The sequence below is a fragment of the Atractosteus spatula genome, chromosome 11 (genome assembly GCF_055471065.1).
Source record: "Atractosteus spatula isolate fAtrSpa1 chromosome 11, fAtrSpa1.hap1, whole genome shotgun sequence".
Taxonomy (NCBI): Eukaryota; Metazoa; Chordata; class Actinopteri; order Semionotiformes; family Lepisosteidae; genus Atractosteus; species Atractosteus spatula.
In genome coordinates, this window is record NC_142716.1 from 38,418,504 (window position 1) to 38,438,680 (window position 20,177).

General features: G+C 40.4%; 2 protein-coding genes across 3 annotated transcripts in view; both read left to right on the forward strand.

Moving 5' to 3' along the window:
* The window catches only part of st6galnac2 (ST6 (alpha-N-acetyl-neuraminyl-2,3-beta-galactosyl-1,3)-N-acetylgalactosaminide alpha-2,6-sialyltransferase 2), a 29,677-nt gene extending 17,009 nt beyond the window's left edge, over window positions 1-12,668 (forward strand). For both annotated transcript variants that reach the window (XM_088927730.1, XM_088927729.1), the window contains exons 2-10: window positions 226-309; window positions 3,046-3,112; window positions 5,365-5,530; window positions 6,294-6,456; window positions 7,004-7,142; window positions 7,818-7,921; window positions 8,326-8,409; window positions 9,720-9,819; window positions 10,904-12,668. In XM_088927730.1, the coding sequence (XP_088783856.1) occupies window positions 281-309; window positions 3,046-3,112; window positions 5,365-5,530; window positions 6,294-6,456; window positions 7,004-7,142; window positions 7,818-7,921; window positions 8,326-8,409; window positions 9,720-9,819; window positions 10,904-11,101 (1,050 nt within the window). In that variant the 5' untranslated portion in view covers window positions 226-280 and the 3' untranslated portion in view covers window positions 11,102-12,668. The remainder of the gene's footprint in view (window positions 1-225; window positions 310-3,045; window positions 3,113-5,364; window positions 5,531-6,293; window positions 6,457-7,003; window positions 7,143-7,817; window positions 7,922-8,325; window positions 8,410-9,719; window positions 9,820-10,903) is intronic.
* A 1,743-nt stretch (window positions 12,669-14,411) lies between these two features.
* Window positions 14,412-20,090, forward strand: LOC148823986 (ficolin-1-like). The gene is made up of 8 exons (XM_088927661.1): window positions 14,412-14,544; window positions 14,749-14,880; window positions 15,605-15,658; window positions 16,676-16,711; window positions 17,024-17,151; window positions 17,244-17,373; window positions 18,207-18,341; window positions 18,984-20,090. Exons 1-8 carry the CDS (start codon window positions 14,460-14,462, stop codon window positions 19,229-19,231), a joined length of 948 nt encoding a protein of 315 aa, XP_088783787.1. The 5' UTR covers window positions 14,412-14,459; the 3' UTR covers window positions 19,232-20,090.
* Window positions 20,091-20,177: the final 87 nt, after the last annotated feature.

Below are 20,177 nucleotides of genomic sequence, written 5' to 3' on the forward strand. Positions count from 1 at the left end.
GCGTTGCTTGGGACTGCAAAACTCTTGCAGTGAGTGCAACTCTTCCAGAGCATGAACTGAGTCAGAAAATTTTGCAAGGGGTTTTGTGTTGTAATGGCTGTAAATAAATCCGGAATCTTAATGTTTTCTGATAACCTAATGATGACTGCCATCGTGTTTTGTTAACACGGTTGAAGAACGTGTAGTTTTTAAATTGATTAATCTGTTTTGCTGCTTTTCCTTAAGGGGGTACCAGGGGCAGGTAACAGATGAAGATGTGAGAGAGGGTTTGGACTCCAGGATGCTGGTGAAACCCACTCCAGCACAGAGGTAGGTGACCTTTTTTTTTTTTACTGAAAGATGGGGAAACCTGGGAAGGGATCTTCACCTGCTTAGCTGATAAGTATGGTTCAGCTTGACATGCAGCAGTGACCCCAGTGAACCTGCAGTGTTGCTGATGAGAGCTGCGTCAGTCCCCCATCCTTTGTCTTGAGTAACCTGTGAAGCAGAGGTTGAATAGATAATGCATATCTTAGGGAATATTTGCATGCTGTTAATCCTCCCATGTCAATATAAGGGGTTATCGCGAAGGTAATTTAAAAAATAGGTCACTCGGTGTTTATGCGTGTACAGAATTAGGCCAGAATTTCTTTTTTTTAAAAGAGAACCTTATGTGGTGTCATTGAGTCTTTCTGCTCCAATGCAGCTTTGCTACTGCCCATTTGAATGTGTTGTGGGGAACGTTTTGCATTATTCTTATGGAACTTCCCCAATTATCTTTTGATTTGCAGTCAAGTTGTTGAGTTATTTCTGAGCATCTCCTGGTTCATTGTCATTCTACTTACGCTATGTACTGTATGCTTTGTAAACCCCATTTTTGTAAAATGATAAGAATTAATTTCAAATATATCACCCAAAGATATTTTATCATGAAAACTGGCGATAGTGTGACAGGTCACAGTTTCCATGAATTACATGTGCAATCTATGGACTCAATTTATTCATTGGATCACAAGCCGTAACTAATACTTAATTGTAAATACATAAGAAATACAAGGTGATGCCAATATTGAGTGTAATCAAACACTGGGCATACATCAAGCTGAAATATACCACCTACAGTCGATGTACTGATTGCGCTTGTGAGCTTTTCAAATCTCATAAAAATCAATGATCACATTGAGGGCAGGTGTAATGATTCCAGTATAAGACAGATGGATCAGGGTCACGCCCACTTCTGTAATTGCCTTCAGATGGCTGTTCCATGTGTCCCTGCCTAGTAGTTGAAGATTGAATCCTCAATCGTCCTCATCAGCCTGTGACAACATGGCCTCCATCACTCCTGGTCTTTTGAGACGTACAGTACTTTTCCACTCCCTGACCGATGTTATGATGATAAAGACATAGACCTTGAAAAGCTGGGTGTTTGATGATTGAGGTGTTTTTCTATCTGCTATGCAGACAATCTTGTCCAAAGCAACCTACAAGCTACACAGAAATGAAGTAAAAGGTATGTGCCGGACCTCAATGCTTCATCAGATTGATTTTGTTATTTTGTTGTTCCCCTGAACCACGCTGTTTTCCCATGTCTTTGGTTTGTGTTCTCCTTGTACAGTACGTAACCAAATCATGAAACCACATTGGTTGTGTTTAAAACAGAAAATTACTCTAAGATAAGATCACTTAATTGGCCATATACAGTTTCTTGTATTAGGAATTTGTCATTTCATATATTCCAACTTGCTCTCTATGTTCTTTCTTTGTGTTTTATCAAAACAATCAGTAGCTTCACTGTTACCTCCTTCTGCAAATAAGAAGGTGAATTTTTTTTTTCCAGGTGGTCAGTAGGAGTTCACACCTTTCTTTCTCTGTATGACTCTATCTAGGCACACCCATCAGCCAGCTTATTGCAAAGTGCAAAATAAACTCTATGCCAAATTAAGATAAAAAAATGTAATATTAGATTCATAATGTTGTGAAAAGCATTAATGAATGCTCGTGTAGGTGTTTTCCTATTGAAGTGATGATAATGCATGCTGCAGTGCCCTAGATTTCTTACAATGCTCATCTCTATGTAGAGGTTCAGCAGCTTTGTCACTTTTATTGAGCATAATCTGGCACTAGCTATTTCAGGGCTAAGTGCTTATAATGTATCGGAGAATTCTGAAGCCTGGAGTAATCTGTACTCCCATTTTGCATGACAGAAGCCACAACCCTGGAGGAAAAAAGACACCTGCTAGCTGCTAGCTAGGAATCCTGTGGAGCTTATATTAGCATTGCCAACTTCTAGCCAGAATTTGGGAGCAAAGCTGAGCCCAGCCAGCACTAGGCCTGGAGCTCACTAAGGAAAATCAGGTTGCTGCTATAAATGTTGGACCACTAGATGGCCCCCTAGCCCAGAAGTTTCAAAACAAATACTCCTGTATGATAGGGACACTGGAAGAGGAACCAAGGCACTGTATTAAGAGCAGAGGCGTTAACACTGGTGTTCAGCCTACATTCACCTCTGAACCTCCTTTATTTAACTATTTAACTGGCAACAGACAATTTCTACCTGATCTGCTCTGTAGTCCTAGTGTTGATAAACTGGAGGTTGAAGTGGGTCCCCTCCTACAGTATATGTTAAGAACTTTTGGGTCCTTTGGGATGGAGAGCACTTTATAAATGGGGCAAATATTGAACAATTTGTTTAGTCAGTGCTTCATCAACTATCTGAATCTCATGTCTCATGAAGTGTGGTTGTGGTTTGTTTAATGTTAGTTTCAGCTTTAAGTGAACCCTTACAATATGCCTAGGAAAAAAATCCCATCAGTTTGCTTTTATGTCTTTGAATGATATCTTATCCACAGTTCCCAATTAGTTCTTGCCTTTCTATGATCTCCATTCTTTAAACGTTTGAGCAGCTTGTTCCATACACTTAGGTAAACAAGTGTCTTTCATCCTTTTCATCTTCTGGAGATCCTTTTTTGCATTGACGATCAACATTTAAAAATTGTTCCAGCAGAAAGCTATTAGAGAGGGTTTATTTTTTAAATTATAAACATGCTAAATATTTATCTTTTCTAGGACAATAACACACAGGAACTTTGTTCTTCAAGAAGAGGAAGAAACCAAGACTAGACAGGAAAAAGAGGTACTGTAGGGTTTCATGATTCTTGCAGACTGATGTTGTGTAGTCTCAAGTTGCAGTACCTTAACACTTAATTTCATTACCCACTTAACCGCCGCGCACAACCTAATTCGTCACCTCAAATTGCTGACTAAGTACCACATTTGTTTCTCTGGCATCCGTTACTGATGCAGTGTATCATTAATTGAATTCAAGTTAAATAAAACAATGTGATTTTAATTTGATTACTTAAGTAACTTTGCTAGTGACTAAGCTGGAGAGGATTTTGCCAGAAGAATTGAATAGAGGGTTCTCAAGTGGTTTATCCCATAATGGCCCTCTGTGGTCACGGGTTTGAGTTATGTCACTAGCTGACCATGACCGTAATTCTGCGAGCGTTGGCGTACCATTGTCAAAGCACCACTGGCGAAAGAGTGGGATTAGTTATCTCTACAACATGGTGACCCTTGTGGACTTTGAAGTGTTTGTTGTCAGGTGACTGTTGGCATGGAGCACATCTCTTCTCTGGTCGGCCGTCAGCTTCCAGTATGAGGCTTTCTTTCCCATGATTTAAAAGACTGTGGGTCGGTGGGGCAAAAAAAATTGCCCATGCTCTGTTCCCCTGTGTGTGGTCACAGGGTTCATTACTGTGAGCCATAGAGGGGAAAAACAGGCACTACTGCTTGTTCCAAATCAGGTGGACATGACAAAAATTATCTGAGATTTTAAAACTAATTCTTTACAGGGCCAAATAACATTGTAATGTCTTGAAATTTACTGAAAAGGGTTGAGAAGGTTTCAGTAGGAAGGTTTCATTTCAGTTGCTTCAAAACAGGATATTAAACCACTACAGCATGCCAGGTATTGGGGTTGGGGGGAAAAAAATAACTTGAAGATTGGTATCAGGCTATAGCAAAATCATCAGTGGTGGTGTTGGGGGGGTTGGTGAATCTACTACAGCATTATCCCCATTTGAAGATATTTGGAAAATCTAAACATGGCCTTGCTTTTAACAAGAGGAGCAATCTACATTCTCCCCCTCCTCCCCCCATCTTGTTTACCCCCAGTTTAAGCGCTGAAACTAGCGTGACTGATCAGGTAGCTTCTGGGTTTGCTCTGTCTGCCTGGAAGAATCGAATTATGTAGCGAGACAAAAACAGATGGAGGTACCTGCTTTGCCCTCAGGTCAGCAATTAAACAGTGTAAGTTAAATATTTGAAAAGAACATGTTAATTTGTTTTCTGTTAAAGTTGTTAAACAGCAGCCAGCAGCCATATTACTCTACAACTCACAACTGGCAACCCACTGAAGCTAAGCAGGTGTGAGCCTGGTCTGTACCTGGATGGGAGACCTCCTGGGAAAAACTAAGGTTGCTTTTGGAAGAGGTGTTAGTGGGGCCAGCAGGGGGCACTCACCCTGCGGTCTGTGTGGGTCCTCATGCCCCAGTATAGTGACGGGGACACTATACTGTCAAATAGCCGCCGTTCTTTGGATGAGACGTAAAACCGAGGTCCTGACTCTCTGTGGTCATTAAAAATCCAAGGGCATTTCTCGAAAAGAGTAGGGGTTATAACCCCGGCGTCCTGGCCAAAAAAATTCCCAATGGCCCTTACCGATCATGGCCTCCTAATAATCCCCATCTGTGAATTGGCTTCATTACTCTGCTCTCCTCCCCACTGAGAGCTGGTGTGTGATGAGCGTTCTGGCGCACTATGGCTGCCGTCGCATCATCCAGGTGAGGCTGCACATTGGTGGTGGTGGAGGGGAGTCCCCATTACCTGTAAAGCGCTTTGAGTGGATTGTCCAGAAAAGCACTATATAAATGTAAGCAATTATAATTATTATTAAATATGCAAGTTTACCTTATGAAATCATTTGAATGTTTTTAAAACATCCTCCATCCATTTTCTAACCTCTTCATCCAGTCCAGGGTCATGAGGGGGGCAGAATCTATCCCAGCAAGCAACAGGTACATGGCTGGATCCACCCAGGATGGGATACTCGCACCAGGGCCAGTTTTCCCAATTAACCCACCAGCATGTCTTTGAGCTGTGGTAGGAAAACGGAGGGCCCGGAGGAAAGCCTCACAAATGCGGGGAGAACATACACACTCTCCTCAGAGAGTACTCCTCCAGGAAACGGCTCCAGCCCTGTGAGACAGCAGTGCTAACTACAGCACCACCTTGTCATCCTGAATTAATCATGGTAGTAATGAATGGCTGTACCGGAAAGGATATCTTCAAATTAGACTTTTTGGCTTATTCTTTTTGTCTCAGGTTACGTGCTCCCTGCGACGGAGTATTCACCAGCATCCCAAGCTACGCAATCTCTTCAACTTCTCTGTGCCGGTGCTACAGTGGGCCAGCTCCTTCAGCCCCTCCGAGTGGCAGAGACTGCAGCAGCACCTGCCTCCCTATGGCTGGAAGGGCCTGCCTTTGGAGGGTATGAGCGCAGCTTTCCTCCTGTGTCACCCCTTCACCTCTCTGAGCAGTTTACCGCAGGGAGGGACCGAGCACATGGCAGTGGTGCAACGCGCTGCAGGAAGTAATGAAGAACCTGGTTGATCCTCGAGCTCCTATCTCTCCCTTTGTTTCATCTCTATGGTGCAAACGTTCAATTAAACATAGTATGCATATTAATCATAGTGTAGCACCACATGGTGTAGATCAGTGGTAAATGCAGCCCTTGAGCTTGGGGTTGCGTTTTACACCTGTTGGAGAGTAAACTGCTGCAGAGTTGACTGTTGCTCTACACTTGCAACGTAACGGAGTATACAGCAATCTGCAGATTGTTCATGCGCTGGCTGTAACTATTATTCTACATAGACAATTGCCCACTCTGTTGGATCACATAAAATAATTTTGATGCACAGCCTTGAAGTGCTTCTCTTCCTAATATTTTTCAAAATGTATCCTTAAAAGGTCTCCATAATTCTGTGGCATTTTAATTTGTAAGGAACTCAAATGAGGTTATTAGTATCTAAACAGGAATTGTGATGTGGAACACGTGTGCATGTTTGCACTCTGCTGTGCTATGAAGTAGTTGTGTTGTTTCAATTTTGGCAGTTGGCCAGTGTCTCGTGTTGAGATTTCAGCCCCAGAACAAGTCTATTTCATCAGGAAAGTTAGGAAACCTATTGGATGACTATCTCTTCTGTTTTCTCTGAAATCCTTTCTCCACTGTCTGGGGTTTGTCCTTGTTCCAGTGGTGAACTCAACCCTGGCCCTCCTCAGTGAAGAGGCAAACCGCGATGTCTTCCCAGTGCGCCCGCAGGGGGGCTGTGTCCGCTGTGCTGTGGTGGGCAATGGGGGTATTCTCAATGGCTCAAGGCAGGGCCACGCAATTGACAGTCACGACTTTGTTTTCAGGTGCGTGCTGTGAAATTTCTGTTTAATATTTGTATACTTGACTAGCATGTTTACCAGGAGGTTTTATATGTTAGCTTTAAATGGACAAATAGCACTGATCTGGAAAGAAGGAAACTTCAAATGAGGAAACCTGAAATAAAAAATACAGAGAAGTGGAGAGCAGATAGTACTTAAATGTAGAATTTCTGTTTATCCTGCAAGTGCCGAGTAAAGTTAAAGCAATGTTTTTATGAGAATGCTGTTTTTCCCCCCTCTTCCTCTTTTTCATTTCTTTTCAATTGTTAATTTTTAAAAACCCATTGTTTTCTCTTTAAAGCACCTTTATGGCATATGTTGTGGTTTGCAAATGTTCAGTAAAATATAAAAGCATTTGAGATGTATAGCATCATTTCTAACGTGCCATGGCATCTATAACATCTACAGTATCTACATGTGCTAGGAACTTGTGCAGTGGTGATAAAGTGCTTTGAACAACCAGGTAACAGCATCTGAGTCCTTCCAAAGCCTGTTTTGTGTTCCTTCCAAACAATTGTTTGTGCATGTTTAGAATAAATGGGGCCATAACAAAGGGGTTTGAAGAAGATGTTGGCACTAAAACCTCCTTCTATGGCTTCACTACCAACACCATGAAGAACTCTCTGATCGCATACAGGGCCTTTGGCTTTGACAAGGTTCCTCAAGAGCAGGTAAGAAGTTCTTAGTAAATTTGCAGATGCATGAACATTGCATTGTTTGTCAAGTCATTTCTAAAGCACGTGGTAACCATCCTTTATAAATTATTAATTCTCTTTTATTACTATTTCTGCAGAGTTTTTGCATTTATACAACAAGCTGAAAAATCTGTTACCATTTAAGCTTTATTAAAAGGTCTCATGGCTTATATTATTTTGTAGATATTGTCAGGGAGGCAGTGCATTAATAACCACACTATTTAGCTCTAGGTGATTTGGCATAAGTCTGCATGATGGTGCATTGCTGCGCTGGGGCCCTGGGTTCAATTTCATACCTGGTGTGCTGTCTGCATGGCATTTTGTAGGCTCTGCTTGCGTTTGTGTGGTTTTTCACTAGGTTCTCTGGTTTCCTCCTCCAAGACATACTAGTGGATTAATTGGCTTCTGGAAAAATGGGCCCTGGCTGTGTGTGTGTGTGTGTGTGTGTGTGTGTGTGTGTGTGTGTGTGTGTGTGTGTGTGCGCTTGTGATGGACCAGCGTCCCGCTCAGGTGTACCCAGCCTTGTGTCCGTTGTTTACCAAGATAGGCTCTGGCTCCCCCGCGGGCGTATATGTGCCATTCGGAGGTGGAGGCCTGTCAGTTTGCTCCAGCACACCTGAGGCCCTCCTCCCACTGTTGTGTGTCCTGCAGGACATTCAGTACATCTTCATCCCTTCAGACATCCGCGACTATGTGATGCTGAGCTCGGCGATCCGAAGTCTGCAGGTTCCCTGGGGACATGACAGGGGTGACCTGTGAGTTTGGGGAGAACAGTGGTGGGGCTTCCATTTGGGGGGAAAAAAGGTTCTTGGACTCTTGCTTCAAGAGAAAGCTAGAAAGTGCCAGTCCATCAGTCTTCCTTTATGAACGAAATGTCATGTTTTAAGCACAGAACTATTAGCCTGTAGAGTATCTAACCAAATTCAGTCTTTTAGTGCATAAATATGCCTAAGGTAAAATATCCTATATAATAAATATTTTAGCCATTTTCTGGTATCTTATTACATTATAAAGAGTTCAATTGAAAATTATTTTTTATCCTCTAGAAAGGATAATATGAGGTACCTGACTTTGTGTCATGATATGAAATGATATTTTTGCAGCATGAACAGGAATTGCATTGCACTAATGCATCTGATGTACTTTTTTCTATCCTCAGGCCCTCTAAGTATTTTGGTTCTCACTCTTCGGCAAAGGATTTCAAGATGCTTCACCCCGATTTCATCCAATACATCAAGGACAGGTAAGTGGCAGACCTGCACAAAGCCCTTATTTGAAGATACTCTGGTTTTGTGGAGGATTCTGGGTGATTAAGGTGATTAACACTTGGCATTGAAGAGTAGCTGAAAGCTAGGGAATTAGGAGCTGGGAGGCTCTGTATTGATAAGCAAGGCCTTTCAGGGGGAAATGAGGAAGTGTTTAGAGGAAAGATTAATCAGATCTGCTTCTTTTCCATTTTTGCTCCTAATAAAATTAAGAATTTTTTTCAAGACAAATTGTTTTTACTTCATTTTTTTGATTGATATATCCTGAAAGCTTATATGAACCTGGGAAAATCGACGCATAATTATTTTTTCCTAATTAATGATTTAACTCCACCTGGTGAATGAAATAGAAATGTCAGCCTTGTAATACACAGTAGTCCAGAATATACCAATGCAGGCCAGTAATGTTAACTATGGTCTATTCTTCATGTTTCTTTACTGAGATATTCAGCTGGAGCCCACTCTTACAACACGTACACCAAAATGGTTCCCAGTGTTTCTTTTGGCAGTTTTTCTTGATTTCTTTTTCTTTAGACATTCCTAAAACTAGGTTTTCTCCACAACTAGTAGAATGCTATGATCCTTGACAAAACATGACCTCTTCACTCGACGCAATAGATAATTGACAAAACCTACTGTTAGAAAGGATTGATAAGGTTTTGCTTTTCAGCCTCTATGGTGTTTTGTGTAGTACTGTTCCGGCATCTGGTGTGTTTTCTCATTTTTATTTTTAATTTACTTTGTCTGCATTGGTTATTCAATAGCATGTGCTAACATTATGAACAGAAGAATGGTCACAAAGGAGACAAGGCCATTCTCTCATCCAGCCTGTTTGGGAGTTAAGTTAGTTTGATCCCAGAATCTCATCCTGCGGTTTCTCGGAAAAAAGCCAGGGTATCAACTTGGCTGGCTATTTTGTTCTACATTTCAACAAAAACACTGTGGCATATGGCATTGTGTGAATTTTGTATATTCTAGTCCGATAAATTTAGGTCATAGAGTGGAGTCGTGAAGTCAGTAGATTAATAACATGAAATGTCGGCTACTGTAGGAAACTGTTAGAAAAATACATGGTTTCAAAATCAAAAGATCATCTTAGATGAAGTTACTCTCAAGTTCCTCAGTTGGCTGTGCCCAATTAGTTTCCTGTATTTCCAAAAATTCACATGTATCCTGTCTTTACAATTTGATTTAAAACAGGTTTAAAATTTTAAGGTAAAAAGTTGAGAAACGGAGTCCATAACATTTCTGGTAATTCCATTACACTCCACGTCATGTGTTTATGCAGGTTCCTGAAATCACGTCTGTTGAAGATGATGTACAGTCACCTCTATATGCCCAGCACTGGGGCCCTGATGCTTCTGACTGCACTACATAGCTGTGACCAGGTGAGGGAATGTTCTCTACATATGATTTTTATTTAGTGCCCTTCTCAGGAAATGCAGCCTTATCCGTCTAGTAACAAGTACCTTACCTGTGCTTTGTTTTTTGCATTGCTAATTAAAATAATTGGAAGGAAGGTATTTGGCCAGTGATCAAAAGCGAAGGGAGTTGTGTAGCATAAGCAGAGTTGTGCAAGGTGTCACAGCTCTATTGGTTGTGCTCTGAAGTCTGTGCAGTCCACACGTAAGGGAGTACAGACTAGTGTTACACGGGCTGGAGACTAAAATGCTTTAGGGAGTTTTTCCTTTGCATGTTCTCAGAATCATCATGGAGAAATCATTTCTGTAGTTATGCTTAAGGCCATGATTAAGCATGGTTAAGGAAATGGAGAAATAGCTTCATCTGCTGGCAAGAAAACAAATTGCAACTAAATGTGCATATTGCTCTCCCAGAGTAAGCCAACAGCGCTAACTGTTTACCTGCTTTTAACATTTTCTAGGAGTTTTTTAAACAGATAAGGGAGTTAATGATGCAGTTTGAGGTTTTAGTATAGATTAAGTACTGGCTCACATCACTTTACTAAGCATCAATTTGCTGCACTTTTCAAATGAGTGCTGTTATGCAAGTAACACCTGTGAACTTACTAGTATAATAAGGACAAATACCAGAGCGAGAGTTACTCGCTGTTATTGATGTTTTTCAGTAACTGATAATCCACTCAATAGCTCGAGGGTTATTTAGGGTTGAGCTCCAGAACATAACAGAGGATATAAACATCACATTTTAAACCCAGGTCTTTTTTTGTGGCTGACGACATATGCCAATACATTGTTGCCAATGCCGATACCAATGTCCTGGCAATTCAAGATCTTTGCAAGGGGTAAACTAACTTTTGAAAATTAAACATTTTTTATGCTTGTCCTTCTGTTATAAAGCTGAAAGTAAATGAGAACTGCAAATAAGATGGACACCTATGCCTATTACCTTAGGCAGCCTATGAGGCAGTCTGGTCTCCCGTGATTGTCAGCGAGGTCTGCTGGTAATTAAGTGGCCAGTTTCAGCCCACTGCTGACTTTTGTTTGTCCTTAGGTGTCCGCATACGGCTTCATCACTGAAAATTACGCGGATTTCTCGGACCATTACTTTGACGTGGTGAAGAAGCCGCTGGTGTTCTACGCCAACCATGACATGCAGCTGGAGGCCCAGGTGTGGAAGCTGCTGGACTCCCTGCAGGTGCTGCAGCTGTACAAGAGGGCGGCGCCGCTTCCCATGGCGACGGCCGGTTGACTCCACCCCCTCTCGGCTCCTTGCTCCTGCCCGAACGGAGCTCTTCCTCTTCAAGTCAGTGGTGTCCCCGAGGAGCCAGTGAAGGCAGAAATGAACATGGGGGGGGGGGGTTGGGGCCTCAACCAGGACTGGGGACTTGAACGAATACAAGTACAAAGTGTTAATGTTTGAGAAGCATTTGAAACCTTTCTGCACTATTTGGTGTGGGGTGTGCTGTGAATCTTTTCCTGTTGTGTAATGGACTGTGATATTCCTTAAATCATTTTAGGACTAGGCACAAAATCATGTGTGCAGTGACTGAAAAATCAGAGTTTTGTTTCGATTTTGAACAAAGTAGCGACAGAATAAAATTCCAAGGGTAGGTGAATAAGGTCTTTAAATTTCTTTTAGCAACGAGGTCAACGTCTCCGTTTAGCATTGACTGCAAAACAAGCAATCTGAAGCCTGACAAGGAGAGGCGACAGGTTCTGAAGCACCCACCTTGCAGAGATCTCGAACATATCCTTAGGAAAGGCAGTTGTCTCATTCATCTAGCAGTGACAATGTGGGTCACAACTTAGGTGACAGGGTCATCGGCGATGACATCACTCAGCATGGGTCATCTTCAGGGTAGTGACGCCTACACTGAACTCGACTGAATTCATTGTTATGGAGTATTTAGGAGGACTTTTTATTTTTTTACCATACGCATGCACTGTTATCTAATAGATCTTTGTGAGATGTTCTCCTTCCTTAAACTGCAACTTTGTGAAAGCCCTGTGCTCAATTTAAATGTGAACTGTGGTTTATGAGGAGATTCATTGCAGCAGTTGTCCTCTAACCCAGCAGAGGAAGAGAAAATTGTAATTATTTCAGTGAAGAAATGAGCTTTCAAGTGAAGCATGAACTTAACGGGTCTGATGAAATTAAATACTGTATTGTTTGAGCTTATTCAAGCACCTTCATCGATGCAGTAGGAATGTTTCGGTAATGTACTGACTGAAGACCTGCACTCAGAATCTAGAGAAATATTGAACACTAATATTACACTTTTGGGAAATTGTGTTCAGAAATAACGGAAGCCTTAAAATAAAAAGCTTCCAAAAGACTTGAACACTAAAAACTTAAAACTGGTGACAGATTTTGTCAGTTAAAACGTGGCAGAGAAAAAGTATGATAAGTTCTTAAAGTTTTAAATCGAAACTCAACCTTTTGTACTTTGTACTTGTAAAAAGCAGTATGGTTTCATGGATTTCTTATCTGGAACAAGAGGTAAAATTACACTTTTGTAAAGTAAAAAAACTGGATATTTTTGAGCAGGTTCCATATTTTTCTATGCACTGTCTTTTTTCCATTTTTTTTGTAAAAATTATACAACTATGTAGCTATTTTTGTAAACTGCCGTTCACACAATGCAGAGCACAAAAGCAGCTTGTGAATTGGTATATGCCACAGTCAGAGTTGAGGAATGATAGTTGAACTTCCTTTACATTTCCTTTATATGTGGTTGGTTCTTTTACTCTGAGCTGCCAGAGCTGGTGTCTTTTGTGAAAACTTCATTTTATAATAAAATAATTGAGCATTTTTAGCTGTATTTCATTTGTAGGATGTGTCCCATTTCTCTTTGTTCTGTTCTTGTCTTTATATGTTCTGTGACCTCCATATTTAAAAATATAAGTGAGTAACAAGTCTCCCAAAGAATGGCAACTGTGACTAGGTAGAGAAGTGATTAGTGTGATGAACATATAATGCAGAAGCAATTCTCTTTAGGAAGGAGGGAACTCAGTCATACAAATACTTGTCTTTGGGACAGTTATAAATTTAAAAATGATTTGGAAGCACACAAATGCCAGTATTGCAGGATGTTGATACAAACAACGCCAAGGCCACAGGGACACAAAGGATACTGAAGTTAACAAAATGGTGTTAGTCGAGCAGGCTGGTTTTCATCAGAGCCATTAATGTGTGTTTCCTGAACTCAAAACAAATGGCTAATTTGTGGAAAAAACAGGATGTACAATAAAAGAAAAGCAACTGAGAGCACATACTCTAAAAGGAGTACTCGTAAGATGCCAACCTATCCAAAATGGATTTTAGGTGTATTTAGTATTTCATATTTTAATTGTTTTTTTTCTTCCTGAAATGTTTTGAGTCTCGCAATAAATGCTCTTTTAGAAGGTATACATCTAAAATTGTGTACTTCTGATTTTTTAAGAAAATATTTAAACAGTTGTTACGAAGTGGTCAAGAACACAATGGTAAAATCCTGCTGTAACAGATTTAGATCTTATTCTGTTCCGTTCTACCAAGGGATAAAAATGAAACCATAAGAAAGGTTACAGGAGAGAGGAGTCCATTTCAACCAGATTGTGGGCACTCGGTTGGATATTCGGTGGATGCAGAATCTTATCCAGCCGTTTCTTGAAAAATCCCAAGAAATCAACTTAAGCATTCATGTGCAAAGATGGTTTTCTTATTCCCATTCCTAAACACCCATATAATTTCCTTTTCAATTCTAGGGTCTCTGTTGCATTGAAGACATGAAGTAGCCTGTTAGATAAAGTTCATCTTTCACTTATTTTCATAATTACTTCAAATCCATTTGAAAGTGTCCATTGTTTCAAACTGAAAAGGAACCTTTTTTCAACTTGTGTGTGATTAGTGTACCTTTTTATCTTTTAGACTGCCAGTTAAATGTGGTGCTCTATTTGAAATCTTTCAAGTGCAGCATTATCAGTTTTGGAACATCATTATCTGTTGATGCTGAATTGGTTGGTGTAGAATTGTGGCACATTTTCTCTTGTTTGGAATTTTAGACTTGCTGCTGCATATCAGAGCATTTGTCTTTTAACATTTCCTTTGTGTAACACTTTGTGGAGAGGAAAGATAGTGTCCACTCAATATGTGAAATCTGCCTGATTTAATGTATTTCTGTAGTAAATGAATGTTTTGTGGACAACACAAAATCCACACTGTAACACAATCAGATAGTTGATGCATAATTGATTTTTTAAAATCTATTCGAATCCCATCTTTCTCCAAATGTTCAACTTTCTTTTTTAATTAGAATTTAAAATTGATAATGGAGATAAAGCAAATCCAACCCAAACTTTCTCTTTAACTTTAAAAAAAAACTGCTCAAAAGTATTTAGAAATGTTTGCAATTTTTTGTAATCTTGCCATTACCCAACCCTTAAACAGAGTTATTGTTATTGTACTTCCTTCACTGATGTGTTTATCCCAGAGCAGGATACAGGAAGAGCAGGGGTTACACCACACCTGTCTTCCACTATGCAGTCTGCCCTGTATAAATACAGCTTTTCCCCTTGAAGAACACATCCCTTGAATTGAAAGGGCAGCATATTTGATCAGCAACAGAATGAATTTCCAGAAGGTAACTGAAACCACCCTTGTTCTCTTCTTGTGGCTCACTGTGGTTGCCTTCGCAGAAAGCACCTGTCCGGGTAAGTGCCGACACTGATGAATGAAGTCCAGTTAGACTTAATGCAGTTCTGTGTCTAGTATACATTCTAAATCAAATAAACAGGTTTATCTTGCATGCCAAGGAGTGCAAAGGTGAAGAGGCTAGAGAGTAATCCCCTTCTGAACTGCCCTCCTGCATCACTTACAGCTCAGTTTTCCTGTTGATGTGCTCTTCTGTGTTACAGAGGTGAAGGTTGTGGGCCTGAATGACAAGGACAGACTGACCATCCTTCAGGGCTGCCCAGGACACCCAGGGATACCAGGTGCTCCTGGAGCTCCAGGCATGAAGGGAGAACAAGGCCTGCCAGGCCCTCAAGGTAAGATCCAGCTTCTCCTTTCCGGGAGTACGTAGGACCACAACTGTCTTCATTTTTGTGTTTTGTGCACGTTTTAGCTTAACAAAATAGTTTAACGGCTGTAGTTCAAATGCTGCATTTGCTAAAGGTCATCAGGGGAAGGTTGTACAAGCTTTAGTTCTATTGACAAGCTAATGGAGCTGAGCTTAAAGTTATGGCTCTTAATGTAGTTAATGTTTGGGGAGACAAAATATAAATTTGTCAGGCCATGGCCAACAACATGAAAGGAAAACAGTATTATTTAGAGACTGTTAGTCATTACTTACAAGTAGTGTTTTTTATTAGCTCATTATTTGTTTTTGATTGTTTTATAACTCAGATAGCATATCTTCACATTATTCAAAGTAGATTGACTAGACTTTCAGAAACAGTCTTTTCCTTTGCTCTACAAATATCATGCAGAAAATTAGAACTTAGAATCAGTTCCTGCTTGCAGCACTGTATTATCGAGTTGGCTATTAACATTGTTATCATCAGCTTAAGGCTCAGTGTGCTCATACATTTGTTAATTCTGTAAAACTGGGCTTCGAACTAAAACAAGATGTATTAGCAGCCCAGGCCAGCATGAACTTCAACTGGAAAACTACCATTTGAGTGGTTAACTCTAGCCAGTTTGACACTAGTAACAGTTTCTTCGGTGGGTAATGACTGGCCTTTTCTTCTCAGCTGGATTTCTGTATTTTAGGTTTAAAAGGAATAGAAGGAGCTTTTGGGAAGATAGGTCCTGCTGGAGCCAAAGGTAAATAGGGACTGATTTTTGTTTTCATTTTGTGGTTATAATTAGTGAAGAAGCGGGACAGATGATTATTCAATCAGTGCAATTGAAAATGTGTTGGCAAAAAGATCATATTGTAGCTTATTCCATTAAAGACATAACCACTGTATGTGTTGAAACACAACTTTAAGTAAAATAACAGATAGAATAAACTTATAAAGTAATACATCCTAGTACAGCCATAAAGCCGAAAACCTAAGGGAAGCTTGTCTAATATGAAACAATTAATTTCCAGAAACACCACAAGTGTTATGCCACAAGTTTTTTATACGTAATTTACCAGCATGTAAAAATAAATTTTGAATCAGGCTGTGTTTTTTTCATGTGTTGAGTCTTTCATCCCTTTTCTAAATGTTTCATCCAATTCAGAGCCGCAGGGGAGCCACAGCTTGTCCTGGCAAGGCAGGACTCAACCTGGACAGGACTGTAGTCCATCACAGGGCAGACAGACACAGGCATGCACACACTCACACCAGGGCAGTTTTCCCAGAAGGCAATTAACCTCCCAGTATGTCTTTGGACTGTGGGAGGAGATCAGAGCACCCTGAGGAAACCCATGTGAATGTGGCTAGAACATATAAACTCCATGCAGATAGCAGCTCGGGAATTTAACCTAGAACCTCAGCTCTGTGAGACAATATTGCTAACCATTGCGCAAGTGCCATCGCACTTGAGCCTTTCCTCTGTAAGAAATTGGAAAAGCTTCTTCAATCTCTAAGTCCACATTTCCTGCTAAAGGTCAAGGCTGTATGTAAAGTGTTTTACAGTTTTTTTTCTGATTTCTCTAAAACGTCAATCTGCAAACAAAGAAGTTCTAGCAGACAATTCAAGGATCCATTATAATCCACATACATTGCTCTTGAGGAAGTTCTGTGGAGGTGACAGATTGTTTATAGCCCTAAGTCTCAAGGATCACAACTGGGTGGCGCTAATTATCCTGACACATGAGTTAATATCTTGCCATTTATTCCTTTTTTTCAGGACAGAAAGGAGATCCAGGGAATCAAAGAGACACAGGTACATGTGAGCTGGAAATTAACCAAAATTAAAATTAAAAAATACCCATCTGTAGTATAAGGCCACAGTCAAACCAGACGTCTGTACATCAATACAAAAAAGGATGATTAAAAATCAGAAATCCATTTAAATTTGGTAGGATTGTTCCGTGTAAAAAATAATCAAATAATCTGAGGCAAGGGTGAGAGGTGTCAGACATTTGGTTTGCGGATGATAGTGCTCTGATCACAGTGTTTCTACAGTTCACACTGTGCACTGTAAAGGGAGGCATGGGTCTGTTCAGCTGCCAGCGTGATGTCATCGTTCTTCCAGGGGCTCAGAACTGTAAGGAGCTGCTGGACCAGGGGAACTACATCAGCGGCTGGTACACAGTGAGGACAGAGGGAGACAAAGACATCAGGGTGTTCTGTGACATGGACACCGATGGGGGCGGCTGGCTTGTGAGTAACACGTTATCTTGACATGAAGTCAGAACAAAAATGTTTTTACCTTCAAAATGTTGTTTTACACTCATACGCTGCTGTGTCTGCAGGTATTCCAGAGGAGGATGGATGGGTCAGTAGATTTTTACAGAGACTGGGCCTCTTACAAGCGAGGGTTTGGTAACCAGCAGTCAGAGTTCTGGCTGGGGAACGACCACATTCATTCACTGACCAGCTCAGGTGAGTCAGGGCTGTGTCAGCACAGGAACTGCAGGAAGCAAATAAGATTATTTAATAAGTCAAAGATGTACTAAGAAAAACTAAACAAAGACATTTTTTCCATGTGTTTCAACGTGTTTCTCCTTTGTAACTGCACTTAAAAAGTCTTTAGGTGCTTTACAAATGATAATTATAGATAAAGAAACTGAAGTAGTAAAATTTTAAATATGGGCAGTTTTAATATCCCAGGTTGCTTTGGAAAAAAGTGCCTTCCATGGTACATTTGTTTAATAAAGTACATAAATGCAAGCACCTGCCTTGAGAATCTCAGTTGAATAGTGCCCTTATTGTGAGAGATCAATACATGATTTATTGTCATTCCTGCTTGTAAGGATTGTGAAAATACCTGATGCTTTTAAAGTAAAAGTAAGTTGACCTTTGTGTTGTGAAAACTGAGCACTTTGGAGCAATGAAACATAATACATGTACAATTATGGCCATGGGAGATCCATGCCCAGGATTTACAACAGTGGACACCAGAAGCTCTTACCCCAGTGTGACCCACCATTTGTGTTCACACTGCCTTGTGTGCCCTTTGTGATCAATGGCAGTGTCAGTGCTGTGTGCAGTCATTGTCCTTGACCCATGTGTTCTCTGTCTCCTTTTACACACACACCAGAATCATTGCTCCACAATGCTCAGGTTTTATAAGACAGTTGTTTAAAGAGGTTAACTCATTTCAAACTGCACCATGTTTACTTTCTGTACCGAGTCTCTCTAACAAATTTAAATTGAGGTCAATGTATTTCGAATGGAAAAGAATGTGATCTGACCAGTTCTCTTTTGTTTTGTAGGAATTTATGAATTAAGGATTGATTTCAGGGATTTTGACAATGTTTCCACTTTTGCAAAATATGAATCCTTCAAGATTCTAGGAGAAGCAGAGAAGTACAAACTCCTTGCGGGCAGATTTGAGGCCGGTAGTGCAGGTGGAGTTTCCTTTCTTTTCCCTCAAGTCACTACTGTAGATAACTGAAGTACAGCTGAAGCCCGTTACAGACAGAACAGATTACAAAGTACAGTATTTTTTATGGTCCTCCATGTGTTCCAGTGCTGCCACTGTGATTTCCATTCTATTGCCATAGATCCACTAAGATCCGTGCTCCAGCAGAGTTTCAGAAGATGAAGAAAAGCTTTCGGATATTTTTAACTTTTCTGTGTAGAAAGCTATCGGGAATTTACATTATGCACTTTAAAGTACTTAACTCAAGCAGTTTGCATGTTCTCTTCTTGTGTATATAGGATTTCTCTGGGTGGTCTGGTTTCTACCCACCTTGCACAGCCATGCTGGATATTTCAACTGGTGTCTAACGTATGGGTGGGTGTGTCCTATGTGGACTGGTGTACAATCCAGGATGCTAGGCCCCCTTTTGGCCTTTAATTTCAGAATGGGATTCAGGAGCAAAATTTTTTAAATCCAGGGTGTGATTTGATCATCTTTTTTTTGCAGTGTCAGGCTTTTTGGAAGTGAATTTTCTAACTTTATTGTCAATGCTATTGTTTCCCAGTACTATTGTGTTCTAGTACATAAAAGACTACCTTCTAACAATTCTTTCCTTATCTGTCTTTAGGTGATTCCCTATCAAGTCATAATAACCTGCTGTTTTCTACCAAAGATCGTGACAATGATATAGATGATCGTGTCTGCACCAATTTGTACAAAGGGAGCTGGTGGTATGGAAAGTGCCATACGTCCAACCTTAATGGACTCTATCTGGGAGGAGACCATAAAAGCTTTGCTGATGGGATCAACTGGTATTCAGGAAAAGGCTATAACTATTCCTACAAGTACTGTGATATGAAAATAAGGCCCCGCTGAGCTGGACAGTGGGAAAAGTGATTGTTGTCAAGGGGTTGTCAAATACTTGCAATAGATAAAATCCAGACATTTTCATTGTGCCTTTTTTTTGAGAGTATGTAAGTATGTGTTGTGCTGTATTCCAAGGATTCATTTAAAACTGTTCCATGTGTAGTGTTTCACTGAGATCTCTGTCTGTCTGGCACACACTCAAACCCTAGTTATGCTGTGAATTTCCAAGTATTTGTGTATTGCAGTACACCAAAATTTGAGCCCCCTGTTGCTGGAGAATTGACCTCTCTTGGGTATTTTTGGGTGCTATATCATTATAACAGGCTCACTTATTGAATAAGACCTGTTATGTATACTTTTGATTAATTTTGTGTGGTGAGCTAAGGTGAAAATAACAATCTATTACTGAATCACTTTTCAAGACTGTGAGCTGTAATATTAGACAAAGGTATATCAGGCCTATTTGTTAGACACAACATGCTGATTCCTGAGGGAGTCAGATGGAAAGTTCTGTTTCATCCTGGTTTTGATTTTGGAAGGACTGAGTAACATAATACCAAATGGCAACAAGCTGCCAGAGATGTTTGTCAATCTACACTTAAGATGTCACAAACCAGAAACAGTGTTGGATCATTCACTGATCTGACAATCAGCGCTCAGTCACACTTTACCTCTGTACTTCTGACATTGTTTGGACGTATAAAAGGTGGCTGATAAATAATCTTTAGTGTTCTGCATATTTCAGTTGATCAAAAAGAAAAAGTGCCCTGCACATTTATAGCAGTAAACTCACATTTTGTTGCATTTTCCAGTGTCAAGGTGTGTACTTTTTTCTTGTCAAGAAATAAACCTATGAGAGACATACAGACTTTCAAGAATCTGTTGTTCTTCTGTGCATTCTGGGAATGTTCCATTAATATAGCTGGGTGGGGAAAGGCTTAATCCTGTTGAAGAG

Coding starts and splice junctions, on each gene's coding strand:
- LOC148823986 (XM_088927661.1), top strand. CDS start 14,460: ATGAATTTCCAGAAGGTAACTGAAACCACCCTTGTTCTCTTCTTGTGG. Junction 14,545..14,748: donor CGCAGAAAGCACCTGTCCGG/GTAAGTGCCGAC, acceptor TCTGTGTTACAG/AGGTGAAGGTTGTGGGCCTG. Junction 17,374..18,206: donor TCATTCACTGACCAGCTCAG/GTGAGTCAGGGC, acceptor TTTGTTTTGTAG/GAATTTATGAATTAAGGATT.